The sequence below is a fragment of the Lagopus muta genome, chromosome 1 (genome assembly GCF_023343835.1).
Source record: "Lagopus muta isolate bLagMut1 chromosome 1, bLagMut1 primary, whole genome shotgun sequence".
Lineage (NCBI taxonomy): Eukaryota > Metazoa > Chordata > Aves > Galliformes > Phasianidae > Lagopus > Lagopus muta.
In genome coordinates, this window is record NC_064433.1 from 192,463,531 (window position 1) to 192,481,104 (window position 17,574).

Consider the following 17,574-nt stretch of genomic DNA (forward strand, 5'->3'; position numbering starts at 1 on the left):
GGTCAGCAGCTCCTGCTTGGTTTCTCCTTCTGTCTGAGTTTCTCCTTTCCTTCTGTCTGAGTTTCTCCTTTCCTGCTGTCTGAGCTCTGCTGCAGGCATGCAGGCTTTTGTTTCCCCTCTTAAGTGGCCGGAGGAGGAAGCAGAAGGCTGTTATCCCAGCTGGCCCCTCGTAGCATCACACCTTTATGGAGCAACAGTGCTTGGCTGCCAAAGAGCTCTTCATCATTAAGCTTTTAATTGGTTAAACGAGCAGGAATCTTCCATCATGGCCTTCAGAGCCGCGCTCAGCAGCTGCGAGGGAAGGCTCCCCATCACCGTTTTGTTCCTTCCGTTGTGGCAGTGCTGCAGAATCCTCCTTTCCCCCTTGGGCTCAGGGTCCTCGGTCCTTGCTTGGAAATGACTTCGGGGTTATGGGAACGTATTTGGGGTGGGGAGAGCAGCGTGGGAGCTGTGAGCAGAGGAAGGTTTGCGTCGAGTGCGCTCTGCTCCTTGGGGAGCTCCAGAAAGCGCCTGCATGGGGGGCTGGGTGCTGTGCTCTGTGGGTCGGGGGGGAGCAGAAGCACCCAGAGGGTCCCCAGGCTCAGCCAAGCTGTTATCCTGTGATTTGGCACCTCTGAGGTTTTGGGTTTGTCTCCTCTCTTGTCCTTTGGGGCACGAAAACTGAAACAATGGCGCGTGCTTTGGAGATGTGAGCGCCTTCTGAAACCCACCTGGTCGCACCCGAAGGCTCAGAGCCGTCATCAGGCTGTGGGTTAAGAGGCCGTGCTGGAACAGCTGCCTGTAAATGTTGAGTTGCTCCATCAGCTCCTGCCTGCTCGGGATGCTTTCCCCACATCCTCCTCCTGATGGTGTCTCCCTTCTGTCCAGGTTGCTGCAGGAAGGCACGGATGTGAACGCGAGGCACCGGCTGGGCTGGACGGCTCTGATGGTGGCAGCCATCAGCAGGAATTCCAGGTACGTTTGTCTCAGCGTCTTCCATCGGGGGCTGGAAAGGAGGGAAGGATCTGGGGGTCCTGGCAGCCAGCAGGGTGACCGTGAGCCAGCAGCGGTGGCCAAGAAGACCCGTGGTGTTCTGGGTGGCCACAGGTTGACCGTGAGGCAGCAGTGAGTCCTGGTGGCCAAGAAGGTGAATGATGTCCTGGGTGGCCAACGGGTGGCCAGCAGCTGAGCTGACCATCATCCAGCTGTGTGTCCCGGTGGCCAAGAGGGTAAATAATGTCCTGGATGGCCAACGGGTGGCCAGCAGCTGAGCATAGGCTGGCTGTGAGGCAGCAGTGCGTCCTGGTGGCCAAGAAGGCCAGTGGTGTCCTGCTTCGACAATGGTTGGCCACAGGTTGACCATCATCCAGTTGTGTGTCCTGGTTGCCAAGAAGGTGAATGATGTCCTGGATGGCCAATGGGTGGCCAGCAGCTGAGCACAGGCTGACCATCATCCAGCTGTGCATCCTGGTGGCCAAGAAGGCCGATGGTGTCCTGGTTGGCCAATGGTTGGCCACAGGCTGACCATCATCCAGCTGTGTGTCCCGGTGGCCAAGAAGGTGAATAATAATGTCCTGGATGGCCAACGGGTGGCCAGCAGTTGAGCACAGGTTGGCCATGTGGCAGCAGTGCGTCCTGGTGGCCGTGAGGCAGCAGCAGTGGCCACGAAGGCCGATGGAACCATGGGGTGCGTGGCACACAGCATGGCCAGCAGGGCAGGGAGGTTCTCCTCCCGTCTTCTGTGCCCTGAGGAGCCACACGTGGAGCACTGCGCCCGTGCTGAGCTGCCCTGCTGCGTACAGACAGACAGACAGACAGGGAGCTGCTGGGCAGGGAACAGGGCAGGGATGCAATACCTGAGACACCCCAAACCCACCCGGATGCTTCCCAGTGCCACCTGCCTTAGGGAACCCACTTTGGAGGGGGGGGTTGGATTCTGAGGTCCCTGAGGTCCCTTCTGACCCCCGTGGCTCCGTTGCTGCGGCCCGGTGGCTCTGCAGCACTGGGGAGCCACCATGGGAGCTGCTGCCCCCCGGCCTGGGGCCGTGCTGGGCCTTTCATGCTCGACCTTTAGGAAGCAGAAAGGGCCGAGCGCTGTGCCCTCCCTCCTCAGTTCCCATGATGATCGCCGTGGCTTCTTGTAACCTTTTAAAGGCACTCCTAAATGTATTCAGTCGACGGCTAAATTCAATTAGGGATTTATTATTATTATTATCATCATTTAAGGGGGGGAAAAAGAAAAAGAAAGGGGGAGAGAAAGAGAAATCCAATTGCAGCAAATGCGGGCCAGACGTGGGAGAAGGCGCTTTGATGTTACAAGCTCTCGGGGACGCTTTACTCAGTCACAAGTTCATAAGCAGAAAAGCTTAATTACTTGTGAAAACACGGGCTTAACGGCGAGCACAAAGGCCGAAATATCCGCTCTCGGGCGACGCGATTGCAATCCGTGTGCCGAGTTCGTGTGTGGTGCCAACTTTGATGTGCGCTGTGACAAGCTGAAAGCCGTGACCTCCTCGGGGAGCTGCCGGCCGTGGGCACGCAGGAGGGGGGGCCGGGGCTGTTTGTTTAACTTTGATGTCCCAGCGGCAGCCGGCCCCGTTGTTTGCCGGCTCCATGGCCGAGCCTCCCGCCTTCAGCAGGGCACAATGATGGGCGGCGGAGCGAGACGGCTGCTGACCATTCCGAGTGAGCAGCGGAGCAGAACGCGGCTCCCCGGCCTGCAAGGGATGAGAGCGGATCGGTGAGAAAGGCTGAAGGTCCCTTAGCCAAAAACGGGCCTGAAATGGGGGGAAAATGCTGACAGATGAACGGCCATTAACCAAAAACAGGCCTGAAATGGGGGGAAAACGCTGACAGATGAACGGCCCTTACCCAAAAATGGGCCTGAAATGGGGGGAAAACGCTGACAGATGAACGGCCATTAACCAAAAACGGGCCTGAAATGGGGGGAAAACGCTGACAGATGAACGGCCCTTACCCAAAAATGGGCCTGAAATGGGGGGAAAACGCTGACAGATGAACGGCCATTAACCAAAAACGGGCCTGAAATGGGGGGGAAAACGCTGACAGATGAACGGCCCTTACCCAAAAATGGGCCTGAAATGGGGGGGAAAACGCTGACAGATGAACGGCCGTTACCCAAAAACGGGCCTGAAATGGGGGGGAAAACGCTGACAGATGAACGGCCCTTACCCAAAAACGGGCCTGAAATGGGGGGGAAAACAGAATCACAGATGAACGGCCCTTACCCAAAAACAGGCCTGAAATGGGGGGGAAAACACTCACAGAATGACAGCATTGTAGGGGTTGGAAGGGACCTGCAGGGATGATGGAGTCCAACCCCCTGCCAAAGCCGTTCCCTACAGCAGGTCGCACAGCTTGGCATCCAGGCAGGTCTGAACATCTCACACAGAATCACAGCATCACCCGGGTTGGAAGGGACCCCAAGGATCATGGAGTTCCAACCCCCCTGCCTGGCAGGGCCACCAAACATCCACATTCAGATCAGGTTGCCCAGGACCCCGTCCAACCTGGCCTTAAACACGTCCAAGGACGGGGCATCCACAACCTCCCTGGGCAGCCCGTTCCAGGGCCCAACCACTCTCCTAGTAAAGAACTTCCCCCTAACATCCAACCTCAATCTTCCCTCCTTCAACTTGGATCCATAACTTGGATCTTGGATCTCCAGAGGAGACTCCACCACCTCCCTGGGCAGCCCGTTCCAGTGCTCCTCACCTCACTGTAAAGAAGTGCTTGCACACATTGCTGCACAACTTCCTATGCTGCAGGACCCATAGAGACACGTTGGGACCCATAGAGACACATTGCGACCCATAGAGACACGTTGGGACCCATAGAGACACGTTGAGACCCACAGAGACACATTGGGACCCATAGAGACACGTTGGGACCCATAGAGACACATTGGGACACATAGAGTCACATTGGGACCCACAGAGACAGGTTGAGACCCATAGAGACACGTTGGGAACCACAGAGACACGTTGGGACCCACGGAGACACGTTGGGACTCATAGAGACACGTTGGGACCCATAGAGACACGTTGGGACCCATAGAGACCCATTGGGACCCACAGAGACCCATTGGGACCCATAGAGACACGTTGGGACCCATAGAGACCCATTGGGACCCACAGAGACCCATTGGGACCCATAGAGACCCATTGGGACCCACAGAGACATGTTGGGGCCCACAGAGACACATTGGGACCCATAGAGACACGTTGGGACCCACAGAGACACGTTGGGACCCATAGAGACCCCTTGGGACCCACAGACTCCCCCCTCCCTGTCCCATTGCTCCTCCCCTCACTGCACAGCCGTTCCTTCGCACATTGCTGCACAACTTCCTATGCTCAGTTCCCGGCCGTTTCCCCTCCTCCTGTCTCCACTCCCCACTGATCACAGTCCATCCTCGCCATGCTGCCCCACACCTCAGATACCAGCAGCCCTGGCTCAGCTCCCCTCTCAGCCTCCTTTGCTCCATGCTGAACAGCCCCAGCTCACTCAGCCTTTCCCCATAGCACAGATGCTCCAGGCCGCTCTCCATGCTGGTGGCCCTGCGCTGTTCTGTTCCAAGAGCTCCCTGCCTGTTTTGTGCTGGATCCCTCGTTCTGCAGGCAGCTCATCGTGCAGCACAGCGACGTCTGACTCCCCAGCAGTGCTGTGCACTCAGCCAGCACCTCCCAGCACTGCACCCAACGTGTCCCTATGGGTGCCAATGTGTCCCTATGGGTCCCAACATGTCTCTATGGGTCCCAACGTGTCCCTATGGGTCCCAACGTGTCTCTATGGGTCCCAACGTGTCTCTGTGGGTCTCAATGTGTCTCTGTGAGTCCCAATGTGTCTCTATGTGTCCCAATGTGTCTCTATGGATCCCAATGGGTCCCAATGTGTCTCTATGGGTCCCAACGTGTCTCTATGGGTACCAATGTGTCTCTATGGGTCCCAACGTGTCTCTATGCATCTCAATGTGTCTCTGTGGGTCCCAATGTGTCCCTATGGGTCCCAATGGGTGTCCATGGGTCCCAATGTGTCCCTATGGGTCTCAACGTGTCTCTATGGGTGCCAACGTGTCTCTATGGGTGCCAACGTGTCTCTATGGGTCCCAACGTGTCTCTATGGGTCCCAATGTGTCCCTATGGGTCCCAATGTGTCCCTATGGGTCCCAATGTGTCTCTATGGGTCCCAACCTGTCTCTATGGGTCCCAATGTGTCTCTATGGGTCTCAACGTGTCTCTATGGGTCCCAACCTGTCTCTATGGGTCCCAACCTGTCTCTATGGGTCCCAATGTGTCTCTATGGGTCTCAACGTGTCTCTATGGGTCCCAACCTGTCTCTATGGGTCCCAATGTGTCTCTATGGGTCTCAGTTTGTCTCTGTGAGTCCCAATGTGTCTCTATGGGTCCCAACGTGTCTCTATGGGTCCCAACCTGTCTCTATGGGTCCCAATGTGTCTCTATGGGTCCCAACGTGTCTCTGTGGGTCCCAATGTGTCTCTATGGGTCTCAACGTGTCTCTATGGGTCCCAATGTGTCTCTGTGGGTCCCAATATGTCTCTATGGGTCCCAACCTGTCTCTATGGGTCCCAATGTGTCTCTATGGGTCCCAACGTGTCTCTGTGGGTCCCAACGTGTCTCTATGGGTCCGAATGTATCTCTCTGGGTCCCAATGTGTCCCAACGTGTCTCTTCTGTGACCTGCTGCAGCACGCAGCCTGGATGGGGGCCAGTCGGTTTTAACACAGAAGCCCAGAGCTGGACGCAGGGCTCCAGGTGAGGCCTCACTGGGCAGAGCAGAGGGGGAGGATCGCCTCCTTCGACCTGCTGGCCACGCACTGTGCAATGCAGGACTCCATTGGCCTTTTGGCCACCTGGACACACTGCAAAGCGCTCATGGAGGCATCCGGTGCCCAGGCTGGTGGATGGGATGGGGTGCGAGGGTGAAGGGGGGGCCCACAAGGTGTCGTTAATGATGTAAATACAGAAACTGCTGCTCTTGAGGTGTATTTCTTCACAGGGCTTTGCCCGAAGGGCAGCAGAAGCGTGAAATGCGGCGTCCCTGGGAGGAAGACATGGGGAAAGGGTGGCAGGAGAGCTGTGTGCGTGAGCAAGGAGCTCGTGGGCCAACAGGAAGGGAAGAAGAAGGCCCATGGAATGTGGACAAAGGGTCTGAGCGCTTGGGAGGAATACAGGAATGTGGTCAGGGCCTGCAGGGATGCGACGAGGAAGGCGAAAGACCTGGAATTGAATCTGGCACAGGGGGTAAAGGATCATAAAAAAGGCTTTTCTAAGTGTGTTAACAGTAAAAGGAAGAGTAGGGGGGATGTGGCTCCCCTGCTAAGTGATGGGGGTGTGCTGGTAATGGGGGATGCTGAGAAGGCAGAGATACTGAATGCCTTCTGTGCTTCTGTCCTCAGTGCAAAAGCTCCCCCTTGGGGATCCGAGACCCTGGAGGTGAGTGAGAGGGGCTGGGGAATGGAAAACCTCCCTTCTGTCAGGGCAGAGGTGATCTGGGAGCACCCAGGCAGCACCAATGTTCCCAAATCCATGGGACCCCATGGGATGCATCCATGGGAGCTGAGGGAGCTGGCAGCAGGGATTGCTGAGCTGCTTTCGGTCGTTGGAGGACTGGGAGGTGCCTGAAGGCTGGAGGAGAGCCGACGTCACTGCGGGCTTCAAACAGGGCGAGAAGGAAGAGCCAGGCAATGATAGGCCAGTCAGCCTCAGCTCTGTCCTGCAAAGGTGGTGGAACAGCTGTGCTGGATGCCATCTCCAGGGAGCTGGGAGAAAAGGAGGTGATGAGGAGCAGTCAGCATGGGTTCACCACGAGGAGGTCGTGTTTGACCAGCCTGGGTGATGTTATCTCTGGCTGGGTGGATGGGGGCAGAGCAGTGGATGTAGAATGCCTTGATTTCAGCAAGGCTTTTGGTGCTGTCCCCCACGACATCCTTATGACAAAGCTGTGGGATGGACGAGTGGACAGTGAGGTGGGTTGAGTGCAGGGGGTCGGCGTTGGTGGTGCAGAGTCTGGCTGGAGGCCTGTGAGCAGAGGTGTCCCCATGGCTCTGTGCTGGGTCCTTGTTCAACATCATCAATGGCCTTGAGGAGGGGATGGTGGCCACCCTCAGCAAGTTGGTGATGATACCAAGTTGGGAGGATTGGCTGCAGGCCGTGCTGCCATTCAGCGAGAGCTGGGCAGGATGAGAGCTGGGCAGGGAGAAACCGGATGAGGTTTAACAACAGCAAGTGTGGAGTCTTGCATCTGGGGAGGAATAACGGCGTGCAGCGGTACAGGATGGGGGATGAGAGGGAGCTGGGTGTCCTGGTGGAAAGCAGGTTGCCATGAGCCAGCAGTGTGCCCTTGTGGCCAAGAGGGCCAATGGCAGCCTGGGCTGCATTGCACAGAGCGTGGCCAGTAGGTCAAAGGAGGCGATCCTCCCCCTCTGCTCTGCCCTGTGAGGCCTCACCTGGAGCCCTGTGTCCAGTTCTGGGCTGCCCAGCACAAAACAGGCAGGGAGCTCTTGGAACAGAACAGCGCAGGGCCACCAGCATGGAGAGCGGCCTGGAGCATCTGTGCTATGGGGAAAGGCTGAGTGAGCTGGGGCTGTTCAGCATGGAGCAAAGGAGGCTGAGAGGGGAGCTGAGCCAGGGCTGTGGGTATCTGAGGTGTGGGGGCAGCGTGGAGAGGATGGACTGTGATCAGTGGGGAGTGGAGACAGGAGGAGGGGAAACGGCCGGGAACTGAGCATAGGAAGTTGTGCAGCAATGTGCGAAGGAACGGCTGTGCAGTGAGGGGAGGAGCGATGGGACAGGGAGGGGGGAGTCTGTGGGTCCCAAGGGGTCTCTATGGGTCCCAATGTGTCTCTGTGGGTCCCAATGTGTCTCTGTGGGTCCCAACGTGTCTCTATGGGTCCCAATGTGTCTCTGTGGGTCCCAATGTGTCTCTATGGGTGTCAACGTGTCTCTATGGGTGTCAACGTGTCTCTATGGGTCCCAATGGGTCCGAATGTGTCTCTATGGGTCCCAACATGTCTCTGTGGGTCCCAACGTGTCTCTGTGGGTCTCAATGTGTCTCTGTGGGTCCCAACGTGTCTCTATGGGTCTCAATGTGTCTCTATGGGTCCCAGTGTGTCTCTATGGGTCCCAATGTGTCTCTATGGGTCTCAACGTGTCTCTATGGGTCCCAATGTGTCTCTATGGGTCTCAATGTGTCTCTATGGGTCCCAGTGTGTCTCTATGGGTCTCAACGTGTCTCTATGGGTCCCAATGTGTCTCTATGGGTCTCAACATGTCTCTATGGGTCCCAGTGTGTCTCTATGGGTCCCAACGTGTCTCTATGGGTCCCAACGTGTCTCTATGGGTCCCAATGTATCTCTATGCGTCCCAACGTGTCTCTATGGGTCCCAGCCTGTCTCTATGGGTCCCAACATGTCCCTATGGTCCCACTGCTCACTGCTGCCCATGGAGGTGGTGGCGTCTCCTGCTCTGCAGATGTTCCAGAGCTGCCTGGATGCTGAGCTGTGCGACTGCTGTAGGAACGGCTGGGGCAGGGGGTTGGACTGCATGAGCTCTGCAGCTCCATCCAAGCCCTGCCGTTCTGGGACGCTGTGATGCTGCCGGACGGCCATGGGTGGCGTGGGGTCACTTGTGGGGTAGGAGAGGTCCTGGCAAACCCTGCTGAAGAGACTTCATTTCTATTGGAGTTGGCCATGCGCTCACTGCTCTTGGTGTTGGCCATCCAGTTGTGTCTCTTGGAGATCACCATCCGCTTGTTGCTCTTAGAGCTGACCACCCAATTACTTCTCTTAGAGTTGCCATGCTCTCATTGCTCTTGGCACCCACCACCCAATTCTCTTAGAGTTGCCATGCTCTCATTGCTCTTAGAGCTGAGCACCCAATTCTCTTAGAGTTGCCATGCTCTCATTGCTCCTAGAGCTGACCACCCAATTGCTCCTCTTAGACTTGCCATGCTCTCATTGCTCTTAGAGCTGACCACCCAATTCCTTCTCTTAGAGTTGCCATGCTCTCATTGCTCTTGGCTCCCACCACCCAATTCTTTCTCTGGGATCTGACTTTGCTCTCCCTTTGGAAATCCTCAGGTCACATTAACAAAGCCAACCAGGAACGGAGTTGCAAAGATACCGAAAAGAAATGGATGCATTTTTGGTGATTCTGTTCTCCCACCCCTTCGCCACACCACAAGCAGGGCGCTGGAACCAAAGGCTGCCCTTCCAAAGCCACCTTTCAGAGCAGGGGGACGTTTCCAAGCGCCTGCCGTGCTGCTGATCTCCTTGCCCTGTCCTTCGGCTCTGTATCTCTCAGCCCCCCTCCCAATTAGACACCTACATCCATATGTTTAACTCGATTTCAGCATGGCACATTGATGATGGCTGTCAGCTGCCATCCCCGGTGCCAGCAGGACGGCTGGGCTCCTTTTCCAACCCAGCTTTTTCTCCCCTTGCAAACAGCCTGCACAGCGGTCCTGGTGCGCTGCCCCTGCCTTGGTTTTGGGGTGCTCTGGGTGCCCCTGGTGCCGTGGTTATTCCTGCTGTTCTGCCCCTTACCGAGTGCCTTTTTGAGACCTGTTCCAAAGCAGTTCCCTAATTCTGCTGGAAAGACGCCTGTTTGAGAAGGGAGGATTTATGGGCTGTGCTGAAGCACTGCTGGGGGCTCCTTCCCCTGCCGGCGCTGCACCTTGAACTGACCTGTAGTGATTGAGCTCGGATGCAGCGCTTGCTGAGAGCACAGCAGGGTCTGTGCTGTGCTGAAAGCTCACAGAGCTCACAGAAAGGAAAACCCAAAGCAGTCTCTGTGGGTCTGCATGTCTGGGATGGGGCTGGGATGGGGCTGGGATGGGGCTGGGATGGGGCTGGGATGGGGCTGGACGCAGAGGGGACGCTCAGCCCCCTCCTTCCCATCTCACACCCTCACAAGCCCTTCCTTTTGAGCACAGATCCGACGGCAGCATCCTCAGCAGCTCGGCCCCAGCTCCCCCTGCCCCGCTGCTGCTGGGCCGCGTGCTGCAGGGCTGGTTTATATGGGCCGTGTGCTCTGAGAGCAGCCCTGTGCTGCTTTCTGTCTGTGGGCAGTGATGTGATGCACGGGCGCAGTCTCCTCACCTATATTAGGTACAGACATCTCTTCCGGATGGCTTTCTTCGTTCCCTTTCTTTTCCAACTCCTTTCACTTCATGCCGCCAATCCTGAGCCGTCTGAGCAGAGCTGTGTGCCATCCCTGGGTGCCTTGGGCACTGCGCCTGGCCTGCGGGGTTCAGCAGAGCTCTGAGGAGCCACGCGTGGCCTGCAGCCCCCAGGACGGGGTGCTGTGCTACCGACTCTCCTGGTCTCCTCCTGCATTGAGGTGTGTGGGCTCACAGCCCTGCTGTTGGCAGGCTGGGGGTCTGCAGCCCCCGCTTGCACTGCCGCAGCCAGAGCTGAAATGGCCGCTCTCCTTCTTCTTCTATGCTGGAGGTCAGGCAGCACTGGCTGCTCCCGCACCTCCTGCACTCAAACGGCAGCCCTGTGCCCCCGCTGAGCCTTACAGAGCTAAGATCCAACCACACTGGGGGGCTTTGTGTCTGGGCAGACCTGTGGCCGTGCCCCGGCTCGGGGCAGCATTGTGCCGATAACTCACGGTCATGGGGATCACCGGCCTTCGTGCTTCACCAACCCCAGCTGCCCGGCGCAGCCAGGCCACGTCTGACCATCTCCCCATCGATTTCCCCCCCCTCCTGCATTGGATGCATGTATGTATTTCATCCTTAACAATCTGTCCGTCCACACACCGAAGGCAGGAAAGCTTTTTCCCCCCCATCGATGAGAAGCGCACAGAGAGCTTCGGTGCGGCGCTGCCCGCAGGGCCAGCAGGGGTTGGTGTTCATCAGCTGCCTCTCACCTAAGGGCAAGTTGCTCGTTAAGGCTCATCTCATTTGGGCTGAGCATGCGGCTGAGCTGCAGAACGGCCCGGGCCGTGGTGCCCACACCTCGAGGCAGCCAGCACCAGGGGCTGTGCACCAACAGGAGCAGGAAAACGGGCTCTGCCAACCCCTACGGTTCTGTGATTCTCTGTTGGCCATCTGAAGGGCAGCCCTTTATGAATAACACGCAGCTGAGCTGCTTCAGATGGGAGAGAGGCCTCCTGCAGGGCTGCATGGGGCTCATAGCTCACGTCTGCACTGCACAGGGCTCCTATCTCACGTCTGCACTGCACAGGGCTCCTATCTCGCGTCTGCACTGCACAGGGCTCCTATCTCACATCTGCACTGCACAGGGCTCCTATCTCACGTCTGCACTGCACAGGGCTCCTATCTCCTGTCTGCACTGCACAGGGCTCCTATCTCATATCTGCACTGCACAGGGCTCCTATCTCATATCAGCACTGCACAGGGCTCCTATCTCCTGTCTGCACTGCACAGGGCTCCTATCTCGTGTCTGCACTGCACAGGGCTCCTATCTCCTGTCTGCACTGCACAGGGCTCCTATCTCATATCTGCACTGCACAGGGCTCCTATCTCACATCTGCACTGCACAGGGCTCCTATCTCACGTCTGCACTGCACAGGGCTCCTATCTCACATCTGCACTGCACAGGGCTCCTATCTCACGTCTGCACTGCACAGGGCTCCTATCTCATATCTGCACTGCACAGGGCTCCTATCTCGTGTCTGCACTGCACAGGGCTCCTATCTCACATCTGCACTGCACAGGGCTCCTATCTCACATCTGCACTGCACAGGGCTCCTATCTCCTGTCTGCTCTGCACAGGGCTCCTATCTCACATCTGCTCTGCACAGGGCTCCTATCTCACGTCTGCTCTGCACAGGGCTCCTATCTCACATCTGTACTGCACAGGGCTCCTATCTCACGTCTGCACTGCACAGGGCTCCTATCTCACATCTGCACTGCACAGGGCTCCTATCTCACGTCTGCACTGCACAGGGCTCCTATCTCATATCTGCACTGCACAGGGCTCCTATCTCCTGTCTGCTCTGCACAGGGCTCCTATCTCACGTCTGCTCTGCACAGGGCTCCTATCTCACATCTGCACTGCACAGGGCTCCTATCTCATATCTGCACTGCACAGGGCTCCTATCTCATATCTGCTCTGCACAGGGCTCCTATCTCACGTCTGCACTGCACAGGGCTCCTATCTCATGTCTGCACTGCACAGGGCTCCTATCTCATATCTGCACTGCACAGGGCTCCTATCTCACATCTGCACTGCACAGGGCTCCTATCTCACGTCTGCACTGCACAGGGCTCCTATCTCACATCTGCACTGCACAGGGCTCCTATCTCCTGTCTGCACTGCACAGGGCTCCTATCTCCTGTCTGCACTGCACAGGGCTCCTATCTCACATCTGCACTGCACAGGGCTCCTATCTCATGTCTGCTCTGCACAGGGCTCCTATCTCACATCTGCACTGCACAGGGCTCCTATCTCACATCTGCACTGCACAGGGCTCCTATCTCATATCTGCACTGCACAGGGCTCCTATCTCATATCTGCACTGCACAGGGCTCCTATCTCATATCTGCTCTGCACAGGGCTCCTATCTCACGTCTGCACTGCACAGGGCTCCTATCTCATGTCTGCACTGCACAGGGCTCCTATCTCATATCTGCACTGCACAGGGCTCCTATCTCACATCTGCACTGCACAGGGCTCCTATCTCCTGTCTGCTCTGCACAGGGCTCCTATCTCACATCTGCTCTGCACAGGGCTCCTATCTCACGTCTGCTCTGCACAGGGCTCCTATCTCACGTCTGCTCTGCACAGGGCTCCTATCTCATATCTGCACTGCACAGGGCTCCTATCTCACATCTGCACTGCACAGGGCTCCTATCTCACGTCTGCTCTGCACAGGGCTCCTATCTCACATCTGCACTGCACAGGGCTCCTATCTCACGTCTGCACTGCACAGGGCTCCTATCTCATATCTGCTCTGCACAGGGCTCCTATCTCATATCTGCACTGCACAGGGCTCCTATCTCCTGTCTACTCTGCACAGGGCTCCTATCTCATATCTGCACTGCACAGGGCTCCTATCTCATATCTGCTCTGCACAGGGCTCCTATCTCATATCTGCACTGCACAGGGCTCCTATCTCACATCTGCACTGCACAGGGCTCCTATCTCACATCTGCACTGCACAGGGCTCCTATCTCACGTCTGCTCTGCACAGGGCTCCTATCTCACATCTGCACTGCACAGGGCTCCTATCTCATATCTGCACTGCACAGGGCTCCTATCTCATATCTGCTCTGCACAGGGCTCCTATCTCACATCTGCACTGCACAGGGCTCCTATCTCACATCTGCACTGCACAGGGCTCCTATCTCATATCTGCACTGCACAGGGCTCCTATCTCCTGTCTACTCTGCACAGGGCTCCTATCTCACATCTGCTCTGCACAGGGCTCCTATCTCACATCTGCACTGCACAGGGCTCCTATCTCATATCTGCACTGCACAGGGCTCCTATCTCACGTCTGCACTGCACAGGGCTCCTATCTCATATCTGCACTGCACAGGGCTCCTATCTCATATCTGCGCTGCACAGGGCTCCTATCTCACATCTGCACTGCACAGGGCTCCTATCTCCTGTCTGCACTGCACAGGGCTCCTATCTCGTATCTGCACTGCACAGGGCTCCTATCTCGTATCTGCACTGCACAGGGCTCCTATCTCATGTCTGCTCTGCATAGGGCTCCTATCTCCTGTATCTCGTATCTCCTGTAGCCCCAGATCTGGGTCACAGCCTGAGATAAGAGCTGCCATGCAGCACCGGTCTTTTGGAGCTCCGCATTTTGCCTGTGAGGGATTCATATCAGTGCTTGGTCAACTCCCAGCTGTGTGAAGTTAGAGCTGTGTTTCTGATCTCTGCTTTAGAGAGCTTTGAGCAGATCGGAAGCTGCAGCGCGAGGACCGACGGGTTGGATGTTAGGAGATGTTCCTGATTGCTGAGGATTCTGGCAGGGAGGGATGTGGTTTGATGTCGTGGGCTGGGGGGGTCTTGGAGGCTGGAGCTCCGTGTGGATGTGGATGAGGTCTGTGTGGGTCTGAATGGGGTCTGTAGGGTCACAGAAGGGTGACAGTCTATAGTATATATATATATACAGTCTATAGTACAGTATACAGTGGGTATAAAGGGTCTCTATATGATCACAGTGAGGAGCTGGGGGCTCTCCTGGCTCCCAGCACGGTGCTCTGCCCACTGAAACACCCTCCAAAGCTGTACCAGCAAGGAGTTTGCCTCTATTGCACTGTATTCAAAGAGCCAAATAACCACCTTTCGCTCCTGCTAATGCATTTATGGGGTAAATGGGAGAGAAGCTTACGTTAAATCCTAAATGCGAGCTGACGGGGGGGCAGCCTGCAGGTATGTGTCAGCGCGAGCTGTCAGCCCCGCAGCCGTGTCAGGGCTGATGAATGCCAAGCGACGCCTTGCTGTCGAGTCGTCAGGAAGAAAGATGAGAAACGAAGCGGCTTCAAGCCGCTTGCAGGGGTGGTGAGGAATCGAATTCGGGCTGCAGAAGCAGGAGGGGGGCGTCCACACCAACCTCCTGCGTGTGGCTCGTGTGCTGATCTCTTGTGGAATGGTTGGAGTTGGATCCTCTAAAGGCCGGTCTGGTCCCACTCCCTGCAGGGAATGGGGGCACCCACAGCCCCAAATGAGGCACCCACAGCCCCAGACGGGGCACCCACAGCTCCAAACAGGGCACCCACAGCCCCAAACAGGGCACCCACAGCCCCAGACGGGGCACCCACAGCCCCAAACAGGGCACCCACAGCCCCAGATGGGGCACCCACAGCCCCAGACAGGGCACCCACAGCCCCAGACGGGGCACCCACAGCCCCAAACTGGGCACCCACAGCCCCAAACAGGGCACCCACAGCCCCAGATGGGGCACCCACAGCCCCAGACAGGGCACCCACAGCCCCAAACGGGGCACCCACAGCCCCAACGGGGCACCCACAGCCCCAGACGGGGCACCCACAGCTCCAGACAGGGGCACCCACAGCCCCAAACAGGGCACCCACAGCCCCAGACGGGGCACCCACAGCCCCAGACGGGGCACCCACAGCCCCAGCTGTGCTCACTGCCCCGTCCTACGCTGATAGCAGCGACACGTCGCGATGCACAGAGGCTGGAGGTGCTCAGATGAGATCCTTGCCAGCAGCGGTGGCAGCTGCTGAGCTGGGCTGCAGGGGACGGGGCTGTTTGGCAGCGGCGATCTCATGCGGACCGCCTGATTCCTGGAGGTTTGGCTGAACTTCGGGCAGCACTCAGATGCTTTCCTTCCAGAACCCCTATGATTACTGCCATTGGAATCTATTGCTGAAGTGCTGAGCGCGGTGCTTCCTCCTGGGAGGGCAGAAATATGCAAGGAAGAGGCTGAGCTGCGTCGTACCCAAGAGGTGCCTCTTTTGGGCTGCCCTGACTCAGAGGGGCTGCTGGGGGCGAATGGCACAGCGCAGAAACCCTGAGTGTGAGTGAGCCCAAATCCGCCTCTCCCAGCCACAGAATGAAAGAATGGCCTGGGTTGAACCTTAATAATCACCCAGTTCCAACGCCCTGCTGTGTGCGGGGTCACCAACCTGGCTGCCCAGAGCCACATCCAGCCTGGCCTCAGTGCCTGCAGGGATGGGGCATCCACCAGGACTCCTATCCCAGAGCCTTCCCTGCCCCACCGTTTGCTTTCTGAGCTCCTTCTCCAACTGACTGCTCACATTTGCCCTCTGCCTGACTTGTGCTGTGCTTCCTGGCAGCGTGCTGAAGGTCCTGCTGGCAGCCAACGCAGATCCAAACCTTGGGGACGACTTCAGCAGCGTCTATGAGACCGCCAAGGAGAAGGGCCTCCATTCTTTGGAAGGTAAACGCTGTTCGCATGCTGCTCCGCTGATCCCCAGAAGTTTCTTTTCTGGCTTTGAAATGGAAGCTGCCGCGTTGCCTTTCGGGAGCAGCCTTTGTTTCTCGTTTCCGTTTCACCTCAGCTTCTGTTTCGGTGCAGGCGGACGGGCGGTGGGAGGCTGGGGGGGTGGCTGACAATGAGAGAAAACAACACGGAGCCACTGCTGAGCTGCAGTCCTGCAGTGCCACAGAGAGCTTTTCTCTCGGCCGGAGCGCAGCAGTGCAGACAGGAGCCCCGTCCCACTGAGCATCATGGAGGGGAGGGCAGCACAGGTCTTAGGAACGGATCCTGAGTGAAGCAGGATTGTCCGGTTTAAGTAAGGCTGCATGGCACAGAGCTGGCTGCCTCTTGTTAGCTTTTCCTGGCCTGCGTTTCAGGCCCCAGCCCCAGCTGGGATGTTGGGCCCGCCAGCTCAGCTGCTGCTCACGTCCTTGGCAGCACAGACACCCCAGGGCTGTGGCACAGAAGGGACGGACTGTTCTGCTGTGCTTTGCTGGGGTGGGACGGGGAGCAATGGTTCCAAACCGTGAAAGAGGGGTGATGGAAGCTGGAGAAAGTTGGTTGTGACGAGGGTGGCGATCTCTGCCCCCATCCCTCACAGAATCACAGAATCACAAGGTTGGAAACGACCTGCAAGATCATCCAGTCCAACTCCCCTCCCATTGCTATCAGTGCCACCAGCACTGAACCACATCTCACAGCTCCTCATCCAGGCGCCTCCTGAACGCTGCCAGGGATGGCGACTCCCCCACCTCCCTGGGCAGCCATTGCAGTGCCTGAGCACTGAGAGAAACAGTTCTGCCTCATGTCCAACCTAAACCTCCGCTGGTACAACTTGCAGCCATTACCTGTGTGCTGCTATTTGCCTGGGAGAAGAGGCCAGGCCCTTTTGCACCACAGCCTCCCTCCATCAGTTGCAGAGTGCAGTCAGGTCTCCCCTGAGCTCCTCTTCTCACCCTCCACACTCCCAGCTCCCTCAGCTCCTCAGCAGCCCTGTGCTCCACACCCCTCCCCATTTCGCTGCCCTTCTCTGCACGCTGCAGGGCCTCAACATCTTTCCTGCAGTGAGGAGCCCAAAACTGAACCCAGCCCTCGAGGTGCGGCCTCGGCAGAGCTGAGTGCAGGGGATGCTCACCTCCCTGCTCTGCTGGCCATTCCTCATGCAGCCCAGGATGCCGCTGGCCCTCTTGCCCACCTGGGCACACTGCTGGCTCCTGTTCAGCCCAGCACCAACCAACACCCCCAGCTCCCTTTCCTCTTCACACTCACAGCCGCTCATCCCCCAGCCTGCAGCGCTGCATGGGGTTGCTGTGCCCCAACGCAGCAGCCGGCACTCGGCCTTGTTGCTCCTCATCCCGCTCCCCTCGGCCCAGCCATCGCTGATCCAGATCCCTGTGCAGGGCCTCCCTGCCCTCCCGCAGATCCAGCCCAGCTCCCAGCTCGCTGTCACTGCACACTCAATGCCCTCCATGCCTTCATCGGAGCCATCCATGAAGACACGAAACACGATGGGCCCCAGGGGGACCCCGCTGGAAATGGGGCACAGCTGGGCTTCCCCCCATTCACCGCCATTGAGCGCGGCCCTCATTCAGCTCCTCATCCAACAGAGGGTAAAACTGCCCAGGCCACGGGCAGCCAGTTTCTGCAGCAGGATGCAGTGA

The 17,574-nt window shown here is 57.6% G+C and overlaps 1 protein-coding gene across 2 annotated transcripts in view; it reads left to right on the forward strand.

The window, feature by feature from the left end:
* The window catches only part of CLPB (caseinolytic mitochondrial matrix peptidase chaperone subunit B), a 58,367-nt gene that overhangs the window by 13,213 nt on the left and 27,580 nt on the right, over window positions 1-17,574 (forward strand). For both annotated transcript variants that reach the window (XM_048946973.1, XM_048946966.1), the window contains exons 3-4: window positions 868-954; window positions 15,771-15,874. In XM_048946973.1, coding sequence (XP_048802930.1) covers window positions 868-954; window positions 15,771-15,874 — 191 coding nt within the window. The remainder of the gene's footprint in view (window positions 1-867; window positions 955-15,770; window positions 15,875-17,574) is intronic.